The sequence below is a fragment of the Meles meles genome, chromosome 4, assembly GCF_922984935.1.
Source record: "Meles meles chromosome 4, mMelMel3.1 paternal haplotype, whole genome shotgun sequence".
NCBI classification, from domain to species: Eukaryota; Metazoa; Chordata; class Mammalia; order Carnivora; family Mustelidae; genus Meles; species Meles meles.
In genome coordinates this window covers 4,298,304-4,315,000 of record NC_060069.1, presented here as the reverse complement: position 1 = coordinate 4,315,000, position 16,697 = coordinate 4,298,304, and the positions used below count along the sequence as shown (strand labels likewise).

General features: G+C 40.6%; 1 protein-coding gene across 3 annotated transcripts; it reads right to left on the bottom strand.

The window, feature by feature from the left end:
- Positions 1 to 13,361: 13,361 nt before the first annotated feature.
- On the bottom strand, positions 13,362 to 15,499 carry LOC123939690 (CCR4-NOT transcription complex subunit 2-like). Of its 3 annotated transcripts, none has more exons than XM_046001477.1 (2): positions 15,401 to 15,499; positions 13,362 to 15,348 (listed from the first exon to the last, which is right to left on the bottom strand). In XM_046001477.1, the coding sequence occupies exons 1-2, from the start codon at positions 15,452 to 15,454 to the stop codon at positions 13,774 to 13,776; spliced, it is 1,629 nt and encodes a 542-aa protein (XP_045857433.1). In that variant the 5' UTR covers positions 15,455 to 15,499; the 3' UTR covers positions 13,362 to 13,773. The 3 variants fall into 3 exon arrangements, with proteins under 3 accessions (XP_045857433.1, XP_045857432.1, XP_045857431.1); XM_046001476.1 differs by lacking the exon at positions 15,401 to 15,499 and having other exon boundaries at positions 13,362 to 15,158; positions 15,226 to 15,349; XM_046001475.1 differs by lacking the exon at positions 15,401 to 15,499 and having other exon boundaries at positions 13,362 to 15,384.
- Positions 15,500 to 16,697: the final 1,198 nt, after the last annotated feature.

Sequence of the window (16,697 nt, the reverse complement as noted above, 5' to 3'; positions counted from 1 at the left end):
TAAGTACAATATGAGTGATAGTTCCCAATGATAGTATTTTAGATCATGGCACCCCAGAGTTCCTCAGTGTGTTCACTGTGTACCCAAGAATGTTCTGCTAGGAATACAGAAAAGATTTAACTAGAAGAAGACAGACAAGAAGTAAAAATTAAGGTGCCTGTAACTTTCAGCTGCCAGGAAGTCTAGGCCACTTTCCAGTGGAGGTCAGTGAGAGGTTGCCAGGTGATGAGATGGCCACTGCAAGAGAATGGGAGGCCATGGGTTCCTTATCATTACGTACTCACTGAATGACTTATCTTGGTCGCAGTGCAAAGGACTTTACAAATTTAGTTGTCTCATCACTTCTCCCAGCATTCCCTTGAATAAGAAAATTTAAAAATTAGAAAAATATATATGGCATGACTCCTCCTCAATCTTTACAAAATAACTCAATATCTTGAGGTGCTCTGGATATTATATTTTTTTACGTCTAGCAATTTTTTAAATGTTAATATACGTGGCAAATTTACCATCTAATTTACTTATAGATGTACCTGTACTGGGTTGTATCTGTATTTTCTTGCCAATTATTCACTGTTAGAGGGTTCACTACCCAGGTGGCAGGATGTCCAGGGCTGGCACTTCCTCTTTTTTCTCTGGCTGTAGGTTTTGGGCCCTCACCTGTCCAGCACGACTGAGTATGATCACGCAGGCTGAGATGATGAAATGCACATCAGGGGACTCTGTTCTCTGTTAGGTAGCCATGTTGGCTAAAACTATTTGGCTTATTTATGAATTTCCATTGTCCAAGCTGGCTTATGCCACTTTTCCTGAGGACTAATCCCAGGCCTCTCTCTCTCTCTCTCTCTCTTTTTAATAGGCCTAAAATGTCTAATCTTGACCCTAATTTTGGAGGTGCTGTAGCTGCATGAATTACTGGGATCCTGTCGCCAGCTCTCCTCTCTCTGGCTGGCCTAGCCGGCTGTGAGCCAAACTGGAGTAAGGCCTAGGGCACAAAAAGATCCTGTCCTGGTTTCCCTGATCCTGGCAGCACCAGGCCTGGCAAGTTCTTACTGGGAAAGTGAACAACTAATGAGGGGGAGAAATATGGGAGAGACATGTCAGGAAGTTCTGTTTTTTTCTTCCACTATAGTTTTTGCTTTGAAAACCAGCCTTGAGAGTCATCCAGACCCTCTGAGATGAAAACTCACAACATTTTGCATGTCCTGGTGTTGGGGGTAGGGGTGGAGGGAGGCAGAGAATTAATATTTTGGATCAGTCAGCTCCTTGCTTGTCCAGGTGTCTTTGGAAACCACCTCTTGTCAAAGGAAAGGAACAAATAAAAAAGAAGAAAGTAGGGGGTGGGGGAGGGAGAAACAGAAACAGAGAAAGGCTTTTGCTGAGCCCATGCCTTTGTGCACCGCATTCAAACTGATTTGTACCCTTTGTAGTCTTAATTATTTGTGAGAGCGGGATAACAGGAGTACCCAGCTCACCCATTATTTCCTGCATAAAAAAAGGCACACAGAAGCCGCTGATCATTTTTGAATTAGCAAACATGATACTAAAAAAAAAAGCATAAAAAAATTCATTAATACCATCAGGGATTAGGAGGCTGATTAAAGTGTAGCTGTTAGCGTATGCAAATGAGCGATAGGCATTTATCGGGGCCTGTGCAAGCTGTCTTGGAGCTGTAAAGCCCATGTATGTTTTTCAGCTGATTAAAATAGTTTTAAGTTCTGGAGAATTTTTTTTTTTTTTTTGTAGGGAATTTAAAAAAGAGACCATCATCTCTACTTTCCCTTTTGGCAAAATTTCTCTAAAGTGTACTCCAACCATTCCACTTGACTGCACTCTCTTCTGCAGCCTCTTCTCCTTTGAGTGATGAGGATGCTGCATCCCAGTTACAATAAGCTGAGCTCTTTTCCATGTTTCTTTCTCTAGGAATTTTCCAGAACTCCTGTGGCAAGTCAAATGGGTCCCTTAGCAATGGCCCATGGCATTACTAGGAACCCAGGTTCTCCCCCAAGATGACCATCTTTCTTCCCCAGGCTAAAGGCAAATGAAAACATATTTCACCCAAGCACTCCCATACATGAGAGGAGTCTGCACGTACTCACTCCAGAGTCTTGGTTCTGTGAAGCAAGGAAGGAAGGGTGGAGTGAATAAGAAGATGAGGGCTGGCGGGTCAGAGTAGATCTATACTAACACAGACACAGATGAGAGCTGGGTGGTCCTGGCTGCCCTTGGCCTTGAAGCAAAAGCCTTGTGATGATAAGGAAGGAGAGAGGGACTTCTTCACTTTGGGTCTAAATCCAAATTCCATTTTTAAGGCTTTCTACTAGCATCGAAGAGAATTATTTTCACTTCCAGGACTACAGAGGACCACCCACTGACTAATGGCCAATGGATAATAGTCATAATCATTATTGTTGCTTATTAAACAATGACTATGTTCTAGGCACTGTTATAATGTTTTTTTCATGTTTAATCCCATTTGATCCTCACTACTCCTATCCTCTATAAAGAATAAAATAAATCCAGAATATGACCCCTTCTTAGTATCTATACTGCTAACCTACTGGTTCAAGATAATACCTTCTCTAAATCTGGGTCCTACAGTATTTTCCCTAACTGCTCCTTGCTTCTAATCTTGCTTCCCCCATCTGTCCAGTCTATTCCAAGAATAGCAGGTGGAGGGATGCTTTTATTATACAGTCACATCATGTCATCCCTCCATTCAAAACTCTCAGTAGTTCTTTTTTCCACATGGAATAAAGGCCAAAGTCTTTTCAGTGGCCCACATGGCTGCATAGTCTGCCCTCCTACTTCTCTCACCTTATTTTTACTCTGTCTCCTTTACTACAGTCCATCTACAATCAAGCTGGGTTCCTTAAGCACTCCAGACACATTCCTATCTTGCTTGACTTTTTATTTCTTTCATAGCACCTATTTCTTCTAATGCAGTTTATACTTATATGTTTATTGTCTATTGAACCCAGTTAGACTATAAACTCCTGGAAGGAAGAGGGTTTATCTATTTTATTCACCAGTATATCCCACATATCTAGACTAGGCATTTATTATGAGTTCAGTACTTACTTGTTGATTTAAGGAACTCCAAAGTAATTTGTAACAATTCTCATAAATAATTAAATGTATGGTGAAAGCCCCAAGACACCAGAAACCATGTCTGTTTTGATTATCACACTATCCCTAGCAGTTAGCCTATGGTAGGTAATAAATAAATATTCAGTGAATAAATAAATAATTGGGACTAAACTTGGAAAATGATATTTCCCTGCAAAATATCCATTTTTCAGTTCTGGTCACACATTTAAAAATAAACAAGCTCAGCCAGTTGTACATAAAGAATGATTCTTTTTAAATCCAAATATTTATTTAAAAATTTTTCTTTAGTCTGCCAATGACAAATTTTCCCTGGGAAGTGTTTATATTCTCTATTTTGAGCTGAACCAGAGCCATCTGAGCTCCCTTTGGGGTGAGTGGTCTCTAAAACCCAAGGTTCTATGAGAAGCAAACCCAGCATTAGTCCCAGTTCCATAACCTCCTGTGGGGCCCTGAGCCCAAGCCCAGGTTCTGAGAGGGGTGGCTTCTTGATTTGGCCACCTCCCAAGACCATTTTTCAGTCCTCTGAGGACCTTCAATGTGATGTCCAAGGAGAGGACTTCCCTGGCTCAGTGAGCCATGGCCCAATCTGGCCAGCAGATGAGAATAAACTAGAGTCTGTTGAAACATCAAGCAAAGGAGCTGATTTATTGAACATTAACTCTGTTGCCTAATAGTGGTTGTGGGGGTGAGGAATGGTAGAGAGGATGGAAGAAACAAAGATTTTAAGACAGCCTTTGGCCTTCAGGGTTTAAAATGTAGTTAGTAAATTCAAGCAGCCTCACAGGATACCTGAGCCAATGCGGGATCTGGTCCAAGGAGAGGGAGGGGAGTCAGTAAAGTTTTAGGAAGTGGCCTTTGAAGAAAAGGATAGATTAAAGTCTTCTGTGTTGGGGAACCATTGTACAGAGCAGGAAAGGGGAGAGAATGTCAGTGAGTAAAATGATTCGTGTGTTGGAGAGGAGACTAAAGATCAAATTAGAAAGGTAAAAGAATGTCATTTTGTGGAAGACTTGAACATCATGCTAAATGTTTCAGTCTTTGCTCTGTGGGTAATAGGGAGCTCCTGAAGTAGGGTCAGGACAAACATGAGGAAAGGGAGCATCTGTCTCAGGTGCAAAATTGAAGAGGGTGTGGCAAAACAGTAATTAAGATAAATAATACCATAATGAAAAGTTCTAAAAACTCAAATGACAAACTAGAGCCATACTTTTTGTAAATAAAGTTTTCCCTGAAGAGTTTGAGTTGGGAATGGCATGTTGAAAGGTTCCCATTTAGGAACATTTAGGGTGGTGGAGAGCTCATCTGGGAAGGCTGGTTTGAGACCAGGTCCTGCCTCTGCCTCAGTGGTAGGAGAAATAGTAGGTACAGCAAGTTGGTGTAGGAGATGCCCCTCATCTTGCTCCCAGCCCATCTTGCTGTCTTTTTCCCTCTTATCTTTCTGCCTTCTGCATCCTGATCTCTGCTCTTTCCAGAGATGCTGAGACTATCAGAATTGAGTGGGAGAGGGATGCCTGGGTGTCTTAGTCAGTTAAGCATCTGCCTTCGGCTCTGGTCATGATCCCAGGGTCCTGGAATTGAGTCCACCATCAAGCTCCTTGCACAGCTGGGAGTCTGCTTCTCCCTCTGCCTGCTGCTCCCTCTGCTTGTACTCTGTCTCTGTCTCTCAAATAAATAAAATCTTTAAAAAAGAAAAAAAGAATTGAGTGGGAGAGACAGGCATGTAAACCATTACCCAAGTCAAAACAAAATAAGGGCTATGAGAGGCACAACAAATAGTGTGGAGGGGTTGGCTGATTCCATTTGTTGGCACCTAAACTAGACTTTGAGGCATGATCTGATCTGGTTCCAATTCTAGCTCTGTCATTTACCAGTTGTATTATCTTGGGTAGGTCATTTGACTTTTTCAGTCTTATTTTCCATATCTGTAAAATAGGGATAATAATAATATTTTCCTCACAAGGCTGTTATAAGGTTTACTTAAGAAATTTTAGTATGGTGGGGCGCCTGGGTAGCTCAGAGGGTTAAGCCTCTGCCTTTGGCTCAGGTTATGGTCTCAGGGTCCTGGGATCAAGCCCCGCATTGAGCTCTCTGCTCAGAAGGGGGAGCTTGCTTCTACCTCTCTCTCTGCCTGTGTCTCTGCCTACTTGTGATCTCTGTCTCTGTGCCAAATACATAAAATGTTTAAAAAAAAGAAATTTTAGTATGGTGATATTGAGGACTTTTATTGTTAATGATATTTCACAGTTCAGTTATAGCATAGTTCATTTGTCAAGCAAAATATAGTTCTGTGAGTGAAGATAGCACTGGAAACTCTAGTTTTCCTGAATGAAGCACAGCCATTGTCAAGTAGAAGAAAGGTTTGAGTAAAAGTCAGAGTGGTATCTAATGTTAGATTTCTCAATGATTAATTAATCATTAGATCAACTATTACATGCTTATTGAATACTTCTTATTTGTAAACTAGGCATTGTGGCTGACTCAGAGAAATACAAGACATAGGTTCTGTTCCCAGTGAGCCTAGAATCTGGTAGATAAGATTTGATATATTGGATGTCCATTATTTCGCAGCTGATATCCACTCCCCCCCCAATAACAGTATCTGGATTTTTCTGTGGGAAACCACCATGTCCCCCTCTCTGTCCAACACAGTGTGTATGGTGTTAGAACTGATATTAGTCCAAGTCCTGGGTTGACTTTTGGCTCAGCCCCAGCCAATTAATTTATTGCCCTACCCCAGGCACTATGACTGGTTCAGAGATGGGCACATGACCCAGTCAGAGCCAATGAGACTCAATGAGACTTTTGCTGGCCCAGCTCTTTTTCCCACTTGACCTGAACCCAAGAGGAGGTAAGGTTGAAGTTGTACAAAGCATCTTGCCACTACAGAGGAAAGCTATTCTCCAATTGGAGAGCCAAGAGATGGTAAGAGAGAAAAATATCCTAGTGTTTATTTGAGCCACAGAAGCACACCATATTTGAACTCGGATTTTTTTCAGTTATTGGGTCAACGAATTCCCTTCTTGCTTAAGCCAGTTTGGGCTCAGTGTTTTGTTCCTTGTGAAATCAAAATCATCCTAACTAATGCAGTTAATATTATTTTATGAAAAGGCTTATCACCAAAAACAACTCCCTTTTTCCTCTTCCAGTAAAATACTGATAAAGAACAAACAGAAATCTGTCATATTGGCTGGTGAGTAGTGTGGATACAACAACCAATTTGAGCAAAGGAGGGGTCCCTACTCCAGGAATTGGTGGCTATAGAAGGTAGCTCCTCTCACACTATCTTCCTCTGAAGATGCCATTGACCCTTGTAGGCATGAAGGGCTGCCATACAGCTTTAGGAGCCAGGTCATATAAGGCTTATGCCATTCTTTACCAATGGGAGGGACACTGATCCAGACTGTCTAGAGTGATGGATCACTAATTTAATGTTGGCTTAAAGTGGAGTCTTATGAGATGGTGAAACTTTGCAATAAGTTTTGCCTAGTCTCTACCACTCCCTGATTTTTCTTCTCTATATATGTCTTATTCCCAACTCCTATCAGCATATGTTGTTTTACATAAGTCTTATGCATAGCTCCCAAGTGTTCTTCAGCAGACTACACAGAAAGAACAAAAGACCTTGCAAAATATGTACTCCACCTCTTTGACTTGCTCCCAACGAGGGGACTTCTGGTTATATTCAACACAAATACCTAAATGACTAATTCGTAGTAAAGACAAAATATACCCATTAGCCTATGACAAACTTAATATTTATAAGATATCAATATATAACTTTGAAAATCCTTATGAAGTACTTTCTGTACCTCATCTTCATTTTAGGATTGCCCACACATGTTTTTGTATTAGTTTTATCCTCTTTTTCAAACCAAAGATAATGGCAGTGTTGTGTTTTATTAGTGTATCTTCCTTCCGTATTTGTATGCATAGATATTATCTGTTGGTCATAATTTGGAGGACTAAATACCAGAAAAACACATTTCTCCATCACTATTTTTCTGGACCATATCTTGTTAGTACCACTGATTAGCTGTGTGTGTTGGAATGCCCAAATTGCTTGTTCATATTTTTATTTGTCTCCTTTTAGAGATTGTCTGCATTATACAAATTGCATCTATTGAGCAAAAGTATAGTAGGTACAGGATGGAATTATTGGCTCAGGGAAACAAATTGATGGCAAATGCCTTTTCTGATAGTAGGGGTCATGTGACTAATCAACATGTCGGTTACAACTGAGCCTACCTAGCATCATTAGAGAGCATACTCTGAAAATTTAAAGAATTTTTGTTTATGGTAAACCTATTGTCTTTTTGTCAATACTCATCTATAGCAGGTGAATTTGAGCTTGTTTTGGTCTTAAAATGTCAAGAGAAACTATAGTGAATTTTTGTCAAGTTAGTTGATATTAGTTCTCTTCCTTGTGCCAATAATTCCATTCCTACTCATTACTATACAACTACTAAAAAGACATGTTATTTATATGATGCAGACAATATCTAAAATGAGACAAATAAGAGTGTGAACAAGAGATTTGTCTGTTCTGACCCAGCACAACTAGTGAAGCATGCTTTGCCTGAGGTGAAGGCTGCGGTGCCCACATTTGCTGGTCATGACAAAATCAAAATGAGAGCACCTGTCCTTTGTGTCCTGAAATTCAGTGGCATAGATTAAGACCTAGCCATAAACCAGCACCGGTTTCTGCTCCTGATGACACTATTATCATTTTTAAACTTATCATTTATTCATTAAAGCAGCCCTAGAGCTTATGGGGTTGTTGACAGAACATAAATACAAACATAAAAATAAATCACAATCAAAGTCCTTTAGAGCTGCCTGGGACTTCAAGGTCAACTGGTCCAATCCCCTGTTGAAGAAATGTAGTCATCAGATTCTTTACTTCTGTTTCCAAAGTCTTCATTTCTAAAGTCTCCTCCAAGATGAAAGACCTCCATGAAGAGCTAACTAGCTTTTATTCTTTTATCTGGACCAAGAGATAATGTGTCTTAATTTTGCCTTAAGTTAAGTAATATTAGTTAAGTAAAATTAAGTTGCCTGAAGTTTGTCACATCTCAGCTAAGAACTCTCTATTTCAGGCTGTGGGCATGCCTCCCTATGGACCTCACATTCCCTGGTCCTTTCAGGCCCAGGTTGAATATGATGACTTCTCCTCAGTTCCCTTCCTACATTGAGTTTTCTAGCTCTTTGGTCATTGATGTCACCTAGCTGGGCACCTTTTACAAAACATCCATGCTTACTTTTAATTGATATATAGTGCTGGGTAAAATGATAGCATATAACTGTGTTGAATAATAAGATAAAAATCATTTCATACATATACACCCTAACACACATACACATAAGCACACTCCTTCAAGTTATATGACCTTGCGCACATAACAACTTCTCTGGTCTTCAATTATTTTCTATAAAATGATGGGTTGGACTAGATAGTATCTGTGAACTGTTCATGGATCTGTTCTGATAGGTGAAGACTAAACACTTACGCTCTCAAAGTGAATATAGAAGGTAATTGTACTCAGATATTCCCTGACAAGTTGAATCATTTGAGTAGGATGGAAGAAAAAAGGTTATAAACCTCTTCCCTAGAAGCAATTTGCCTATGTAGAGGCTACACCTGATTTCTACTTTTTAAGAAAGCATTACTTATAGGCGTTGGATGTACTTAATTGATAAAATAAAAGCTATTGATGAGTTGGATAGCATGTTAATGAATGGTCTACTTTAAGGACTTCAGAACTGGAAGCTTGTTTTTAGTTTCTGCTGCCAATGTTATCTTTGATACAATTAATTTCTCTTTGCCTATTTTTCTACCTGTAAACAGGGATCCCATACTTCTTTACAGTAAGTTTGTAAACCAAATGACATACTGCATTTGCATTCCAACACGTGTATAGTTCAGAAAACTCTGGAGTGCCTAAGTAGCTCAGTGTCTGACTCTTGGTTTTGCTCAGGTCATGATCTCAGGGTTGTGAGATCGAGCCCTGTGTCAGTCTCTTTGCTCAGCACAGAGTCTGCTTGAGATTTTTTCCCTTCCCCACTTCCCCTCCTACTGCTCATTTTCTCTCACTCTCTCTCAAATAAATAATTAATAAAATCTTTTTTAAAAAAGAAAGCTTTGTGGGTCACGTTTTTTACATGCATGTAGATGTTCTTAAGTAGATCATATCTTCTTGAGAGTAGGAGTTAAGGTCAGCATTCCCCTCTGACCTTTACCTTAACATATAGTAGGATTCAGTAAGGCTTTGTGAGTGGTTAACAGCAGGTCAGAAACCCTTTACAACAATAATCTTAAAAGAAAGGAGAAAGAAAGAAAGAAAAAGAGAAAGACAAAGAAAGAAGAAAGAGAGAAAGTAAAGAAAAAAGAAAAGAAAAGAAAGAAAAAGAAAGGAAAGGAAAAAGAAAAGAAACAAGATTTCTAATAAAAAACTTAAGTCTTGTTTCATTTTCAACTTTTTTTTCCTTTTTACTATCAACAATAATCATGGTGAACAAACTTAACATTTTACAATGTCTAAAGGGAGAGAAAAGGGGGAAATGAGATAGACAAGCTGCAGAGCACCATGTATGAAATATACATGTCTGAGTGGTAGTTGTTCTTCCAGCAAATTCTAAGATGTGGTTTTCTAGCTGTTTATATTTTGTGTCTATAAAAAAGGATAAAGTTTTAGGTGAAAAATGAACAATGAAGTTATGGAAGATGCTTACAACATTATTTTCATTGTTAAAAAAACAAACAAACAAAAAATCAGCCTAAGCTAAAATGTCTTGCTGATGTCCCTAAAATATTCCATCTTTGGACAGAACCATTAACTATTTTTAAAAAGCCAATAATCAATAAGTCTTAATTTGTTGCACTGACATTTGTGCAGGTTTCATCTAGATGAAATTAATTAGAAAGAAAATGGTTTCTCAGCGATTGGCGAGAGGAAGGGAGTCTGTGGCAAGATAAGTTTGACCCTGTGTCGTAGAAACATTTTAATGAGGTTAAGCCTCAGCGTATTTGGATCTGGCTGCTCGTTGAGTGTGCACTGACATTGCTAATGGGCTACTAGAAGCTTCTGAAATGGGCCAATGACTTTGAAGGCATTTTGTGGGTCACTGAAGTTCTAGGTAGATAAGACTGAATAAAATGTATAAAGTTTGTGAAATGAATATATGGGAGAAAGAATTGTGAAGAACAATCTCACCAAGAACACAGCACTCCTCTCTCCACATTTCTCAGCTGATGCTTTAGTTTCTGTACACCATTAATTGAAGTGAAGTCAGATCCTAATTTGTTACACCAAAGGACACCATTGCTGTATGAGGGCTCCTCTGTCCAACCTTACCTGTGCTGTGCACTGGGGAAAACCAGGTTCTGAGAAGAGCAGGGAAGAGATATTCATCCCAGAGCTCTCAGGGGATAACACTTGCTTTAATTGCTTTAGAAACTCTTCGTATCAATGAGACTAATGGAATTAGACAAGGAAAATACTAACAAGACTTGATCAAATACATTGGATTTCCCCCTTGGCATATAATTAGGTTAAGAGGAGTGATTTAGAGCAAACCCAGGGTGCTGGCTCATCATTAAACTAGGTCTCCAGGGTACACCATAAGTGCCTGGACACTGAGGTTTTTAGCTTTGGTGTTACATGTCACTTGGAAGACATGCTAAGCAGCCTGTCAGGTCAGTTCTGCTCAGGACCAGGGCCTGCAGAGGGGTGGTAGAGCCTGAACTTGGGGGGATCTCTGATCTCAACATGACTGCTCTCTTTTAAATGGTCTTTTCCAATGTGGGGCTCTTTTTTCCTCTTTGTTTGACCCTGCATTCCCTCTTAGGGAAACTCAGAAGGACACATTAGTCGGGCAAGGACTCTCCAGCAGTTCTAAGATGATAGCAGTCAAGTGAACACAAAGACAAGGAGACTAAAAAAAAGAGTCATGGATAAAATATGTTTATGAAAGTATCTGAGGTTTATGTGAAGCTTAGAAGAGGCTGTGGCATCAACAGGGTGTCCACTGCTTTAGGGTTGCCTTTGTTTAGAATTATAACAATAATGAGCACAAACAACTATTTTGCAACCACTGTATACCAATTACTGTGCTAAGTGTTTCACATGCACTACTTCTTTAACACTCAGCGCAACCCCACGAGACACTTTTCAGAAAAGGAACTAAGGCACAGAAAATTCGGGGCGCCTGGGTGGCTCAGTGGGTTAAAGCCTCTGCCTTTCGCTCAGGTCATGATCCCAGGGTCCTGGGATCGAGCCCCGCATTGGGCTCTCTGCTTGGCGGGGAGCCTGCTTCCTCCTCTCTCTCTCTCTGCCTACCTCTCTCCCTACTTGTGATCTCTATCTGTCAAAAAAATAAAATTAAAAAAAAAAAAAAAAGAAAAGGAACTAAGGCACAGAAAATTTAAGGAGCTTCCTGAAGGTCACACCGTTGGCCAATAGTTGAAGCCAGTCTGACTGCATTTTGCTCACCAATTACATCTGTTGGGAATCATCCACGTTGGCCTCACTGCTAGAGAATATCTTTCTGTGGTAGAGTACTAAAGGGATGGATAATGGCTACCTAGAGGGGATAGTAGCTAAGACTAAGAAAACTATGAAGAAAGAGTCCATAGAATGAAGGGAATGACATTAATGGTGGTGACACATGCCACCATGGAGAAAAGAGAGTTACTGCATTACTAGAGCTACACAAGTGTGGGAGCTGTTTGTTCTTCACATAGAGGGTGAACCTGTGTTCCTCTAAATAAGAGCCCTCCAGAGGCGCATGGCATGGAGAAACAGGAATCCCGATAATCCCCCAGGAAAGTGGAGTGTCTTGCAGGTGGGAGAAGGGCAACTGTGACTTGTGTGACCAATATAGTTCAATCAGAGGGGGGCTGCCGTCTGGGATCACAAAGTTAAAACATGGCAAAATAGACTGCAAGACTGAAAACACACATCCCCTCCCAGTCTGCTGCTTTGCATACGTTCATTCAACAGTATTAAGTTAGCCTCCACTGTGGGTCATGAACAAGGGATGCAAAAGCAAATGAGATAGCAACTTTGCCTTCAAGGAACTCAAGGTTGAAAAGATGTAAAAGCAAAAAATTGCAGCAGAAGGAAGCTTATGATGGATGTTAAAACAGAGGTATAGAAATGGCAGAGTTCAGACCTTGAAGAGGTAGAGGTCAACCCTATGTAGGGTAGTGTTTAAAGTCTCAGAACATGTAATATTTATAAATGAAGAGAAGCACTACATAGAAGTAAGGAAGACGGGAGGTTTGGGGAAGAGAAAAGGAGAAATGGAGTCCTCTAAATGATTTTCAGTTTTGGGTAGGAAGTCAAAAGTCTTGTGAGGAGAGGAAATTTTTTCTTCTTCCCTATTAGTTTGTTAAAAGAAAAGAGGGCATGGTCAGTGAAGAAGAGATTATGCATGATATTGAAGAGAAGGATTTGTCTTCCCAACCTACCTAAGAACTGATGGATAATGACCAAGGACACATTCCAAGGCTGTGTTTGATTAAAGACCCAGAAGCTTGCTATAGAGCCTTTCAGCCAGAGTAGGAGAGAGAAACATAAGCTTTGGAAGTTGGACATTTGGAAGGATGATATGTATGATTTGTGAAGAAAAAGCATCATGGTTCACCTGAAGGAATATATGATGGGGAATTGGATGTGGGATTTTAACTCAGGTTTTGCAATGAATTAGTTATGTGACCGTGGATAACTGACTTCCCCTCTCTGGACCTCGGTTTTAACTTCACTCTCTGTAAATGAAGGGGTTGGACTGGATGGCCATTAAGGATCTTTGCTGTGACACATTCTAATTTTCTTTTATTCTAATTCTCTGGGAAGTGGATCAGGAATAACAGCTTCCTAGGGTGTGGGCAAGAGGTTATAGAAAATTAAAAAAAATAGCATAGTATGTAGTCCCCACACTATGCCAAATACATTGTTCAATTAATTTATAAATGAATTCATGAACTGCCTCAACAGGTAATGAGACTCTTGCCCTTGAAAATATTTGAAAAGAGGCTAGATTACTTCTGAAGAAAAGAGTTGAGGAGGACATGTGATATTGAGAAGTCTTCTCCTTTGTCTCTGGTGGCTTTCCTAGAGAGTTTTTCCTCCCATATTTCAAGTTAGAACTTAATATGAACATTAATTTTAGAATTTTTAAAAAGTTCTTCCATGTCTCCCTGTCTCTCTCTCTCTCTCTCCTTCTTTTTTTTTTTTCACATAAAAATGCACAAACATTTGTTATTTTATTACCAATAGTGCTACAATGAACAATGCAAATTTTGTGGTCTAATTTTGTTGCGTCTTTTGTGGGTTTTCTTTTTTACATTTTAGAAACTAAATGGTAAACTTCTGTCAGTGTACTTGCTTGTCTTTACAGACTCAAGTCTGTCTGCTGGCAAAAAAAGAAAATAAATGAAAAAAAAATTCAGACCCTGCTCAAACTAGAGAAAAACAAATTACAAATTTAGTTGTTGGGCAGCACATAATTAGTAAGGCAGGACCTCAAATGGTGACCCTTTGCATAAGCCAATTGCCAGATCCTCAAGGAATTAAAACCAGGGTGCCTGAGCCACATCAGTTCTGCAGTTATGTTGAGTATTGTGCTGAGACAGCCATACCCCAAGAAAAGGGAAGTCTTTTTTTAGACGGCTTGCTGAGCAGGGTTGTAGTTGAAGGTGGATGGCAGGTGAGGCCGTTCTTCTAATTTGTCATATTCCAGATGAAACTCCTTAGCTACTTTCCTCCAGTTAAGACAGTCAAAGAAGTAATATGTTCCCCTCTCATATGTATTGGTTTTCATTGTTGGCTCCATGCCTGGTGCCCTGGTAATCCATACTCGTTCTTCTTTGTGGTATCTCCAATCACGGTTAAAAAGCTCTACTGCAGCTAAAAGTTGTAATACGTCTCCTCCATTCATGTAATAGAGATAGAAGAGCAGGTCTTCTCCGTATCGGCCAAGTTTTATTGCAGCCAGCTTATCCCTAATGTGAATGTTCGTTAAGTACTCAGATGGAACATGGAAGTCTATGTCTTGAGGTCGACAAGGTGAAGATGCCCAGGGTGATGCAAATTTGGGGTAGAGATTTTCAGGAGAGTTCAGATTGAGGCCTAATGTTGTTAAGTCACTTCCTAATGCAAGATGTACCATTCCTGGGTCCATCTCTGCTGCCCTGATAAATGTTAACAGGCCAATCATTCCAAATTGGTCCGTCACCATCCCTTGAGGAATGTTAGTAACCCGACCATCAGGTAACACCTGGATCCCTTTTTTCTGCTGGTTATTATTTTGTGTTGTTGAACTTTTATCTCCAGGGAATTTGGGTCCATCTGTACTTGAAGTTGTCTTGCCAGATGTATTCAAATTAGATTTACTGTCATCATTACTTGATGTTGGATCTTTATAGCTGGAGCCAGGTAATGCTGGAAAATCTTCGTTGTGTATTGAGAAGTCCTGGGATTGCTCATTTGCTGGTTTTGTTACCATTCCAACATAAGGAGCTCTTCCAGCCAAGGGGTTTATTAATGGAGTTGGGTTACCACTTCCTTCCCTTCTGTTTCGGTCTGCTAATGCTGGAAAATCTGAAAGGTCCAATCCTGTCACATTTTCACTTCCATCTGTTCCATTAAAAATGTTACTTGATAAGGAGTTATTCATTCCAAATGCCTGATTCCTGTTCATTCCAAATCCAGACATACTGTTCACAGTAAAAGGCTGTCGAGAAGGCTGCTGCTTTGGCATACATATTATGCTTGGCGAGCTTCTGTTGGGGCTACCTAACCCTGAACTGCTCATGCTATTTGTCCTGCTAGGAATTCCAATGCCCTGACCAACCTGGGAGTGGTTCATCATATTCCTAGGATTCATAGGCAAAATACCCCTGCTTGGAGATGGAGGCGTGTGAAGTGACATTGTTGGTACCCCTGTTGTTGGCGTGACGTGGCTCGGTAACTGAGTGCCTTGTGATAAGCTGCGATTTAACTGAGGGGTATTGTTGCTCATCCCCCTCATTGGAAGGCCTAGTGCACTTTGTTGCCCGTATAAACTTGCCCCAAACTGAGACAGCTGACCTGATGTAGATGGTGATGCCAGCATATCTTTTTCTGACCGATGTGGAAACATAGAAGACTGGCTGTAGTACATGTTTTCGTCATGGTAGTCACTGTCGACCCCCTCTACAAACTTCTTTCTTGAAGCACCAAACATGCTGTTTGTCACCTGTGCAACTTCTTTCAACATTTACTACTCTGGGGATTGGAAAGCTCAGAGCTGGAGGCTGGTAGTTTCTTTTCTCAGATAATGTATGTCCATCAGTCCTCACCATAGAGTCGTGTCCTTTCCTCACAGTACTGGAGGCAATCAAATAGAACTGTCACTCAAGGGTCGTGTCACAGGAAGGACCGCCCACCAGTTCTCCCTACTCAAAAATATTAATGTCGGGGCGCCTGGGTGGCTCAGTGGGTTAAAGCCTCTGCCTTCAGCTCAGGTCATGATTCCGGGGTTCTGGGATGAAGACCTGCATCGGGCTCTGTGCTAAGCGGGGAGCCTGCTTCCCCCTCTCTCTCTGCCTGCCTCTCTGCCTACTTGTGATCTCGCATGAATTTTCTTGTCCCGCGGATCCAAGATGGCCTCTCTCTCTCCTTCTTTCACTGAGTTATCTCTTTCACCAGTTTCTTAGTTGCAAACTTCTTAGGACTTCACATACCTTAAACCAGTGATACCAAGAGTGCCCCCCCATGCTTTCTTGGATCCAGTGGGGTTTGAGTCATCCCAGGGAAAACCAGACAACAGACTGAACCTAAGGAAGAACTGTTTGTTCCAGAAAACTACTTCATGACACTCAGCTGTCCTCTTTCAGCCAAGAGACATGAAGAGTCCCAAAAGCAGTGAAGTGGTATGATGAAGTCACTTACACCCTCTTTCTTAAAAGGTTGTTTCTACCACATTTCTTATATCAACAAATTCTGTACTCTGAGTTGCCTTTAGTTTCAAAGGGTCATTTTGGAGTTTGTGCCTCTACAAAGTACATGGAAAGAATAGCTTCTATCCGCCTGTGTGGGGCTGTTGCATTATTCTGCTGACTTTTTCCCCCCCTGGGCTTGCCTGGGTAATGTTCTTCCCTTACAAATTTCATCTCACTGCACTGTGCATCGAAACGACGCAGTTATGGAGCGCACAGGGAAAAAAATTATAATGCCATTAAAAGTTATCATAAATTTCAGATCAGCATCACTTCTAATCCGATACACAATTTTACTGCCTCTATAAAGTAGGTGATTTGCAGTGGTCTGAGGCGTCTCCTGGAGCGTTTTACTTCTTTTTAAATTAAACACACCAACTTTGTGCTGAATTCAGAGTGTGGACATAAAAAAGGGGGTAAAAAGGAGAGGGAAGGGACATCAGATGGGAATTGCAATTGAATCTTTATATATGCCATCTTGGCACTGTGGTACTAAATATAGTGCCAGGTAAATAGATGTGCTGAAATATTCAGAATAAAAAACAAATGTTCCAATAGCAGAAGCAGTGAGCCCCGAGAATGTTTCCACAGTGGGTGTGCTTAAAAT

Excerpts from the sequence above, each read along its gene's own strand:
- LOC123939690 (XM_046001477.1), bottom strand. The coding sequence starts at position 15,454 with ATGGTGAGGACTGATGGACATACATTATCTGAGAAAAGAAACTACCAG. Across the intron at positions 15,349-15,400 it reads AAAGAAACTACCAGCCTCCA|GTGACAAACAGCATGTTTGG; the intron begins GCTCTGAGCTTT and ends GAAGTTGCACAG.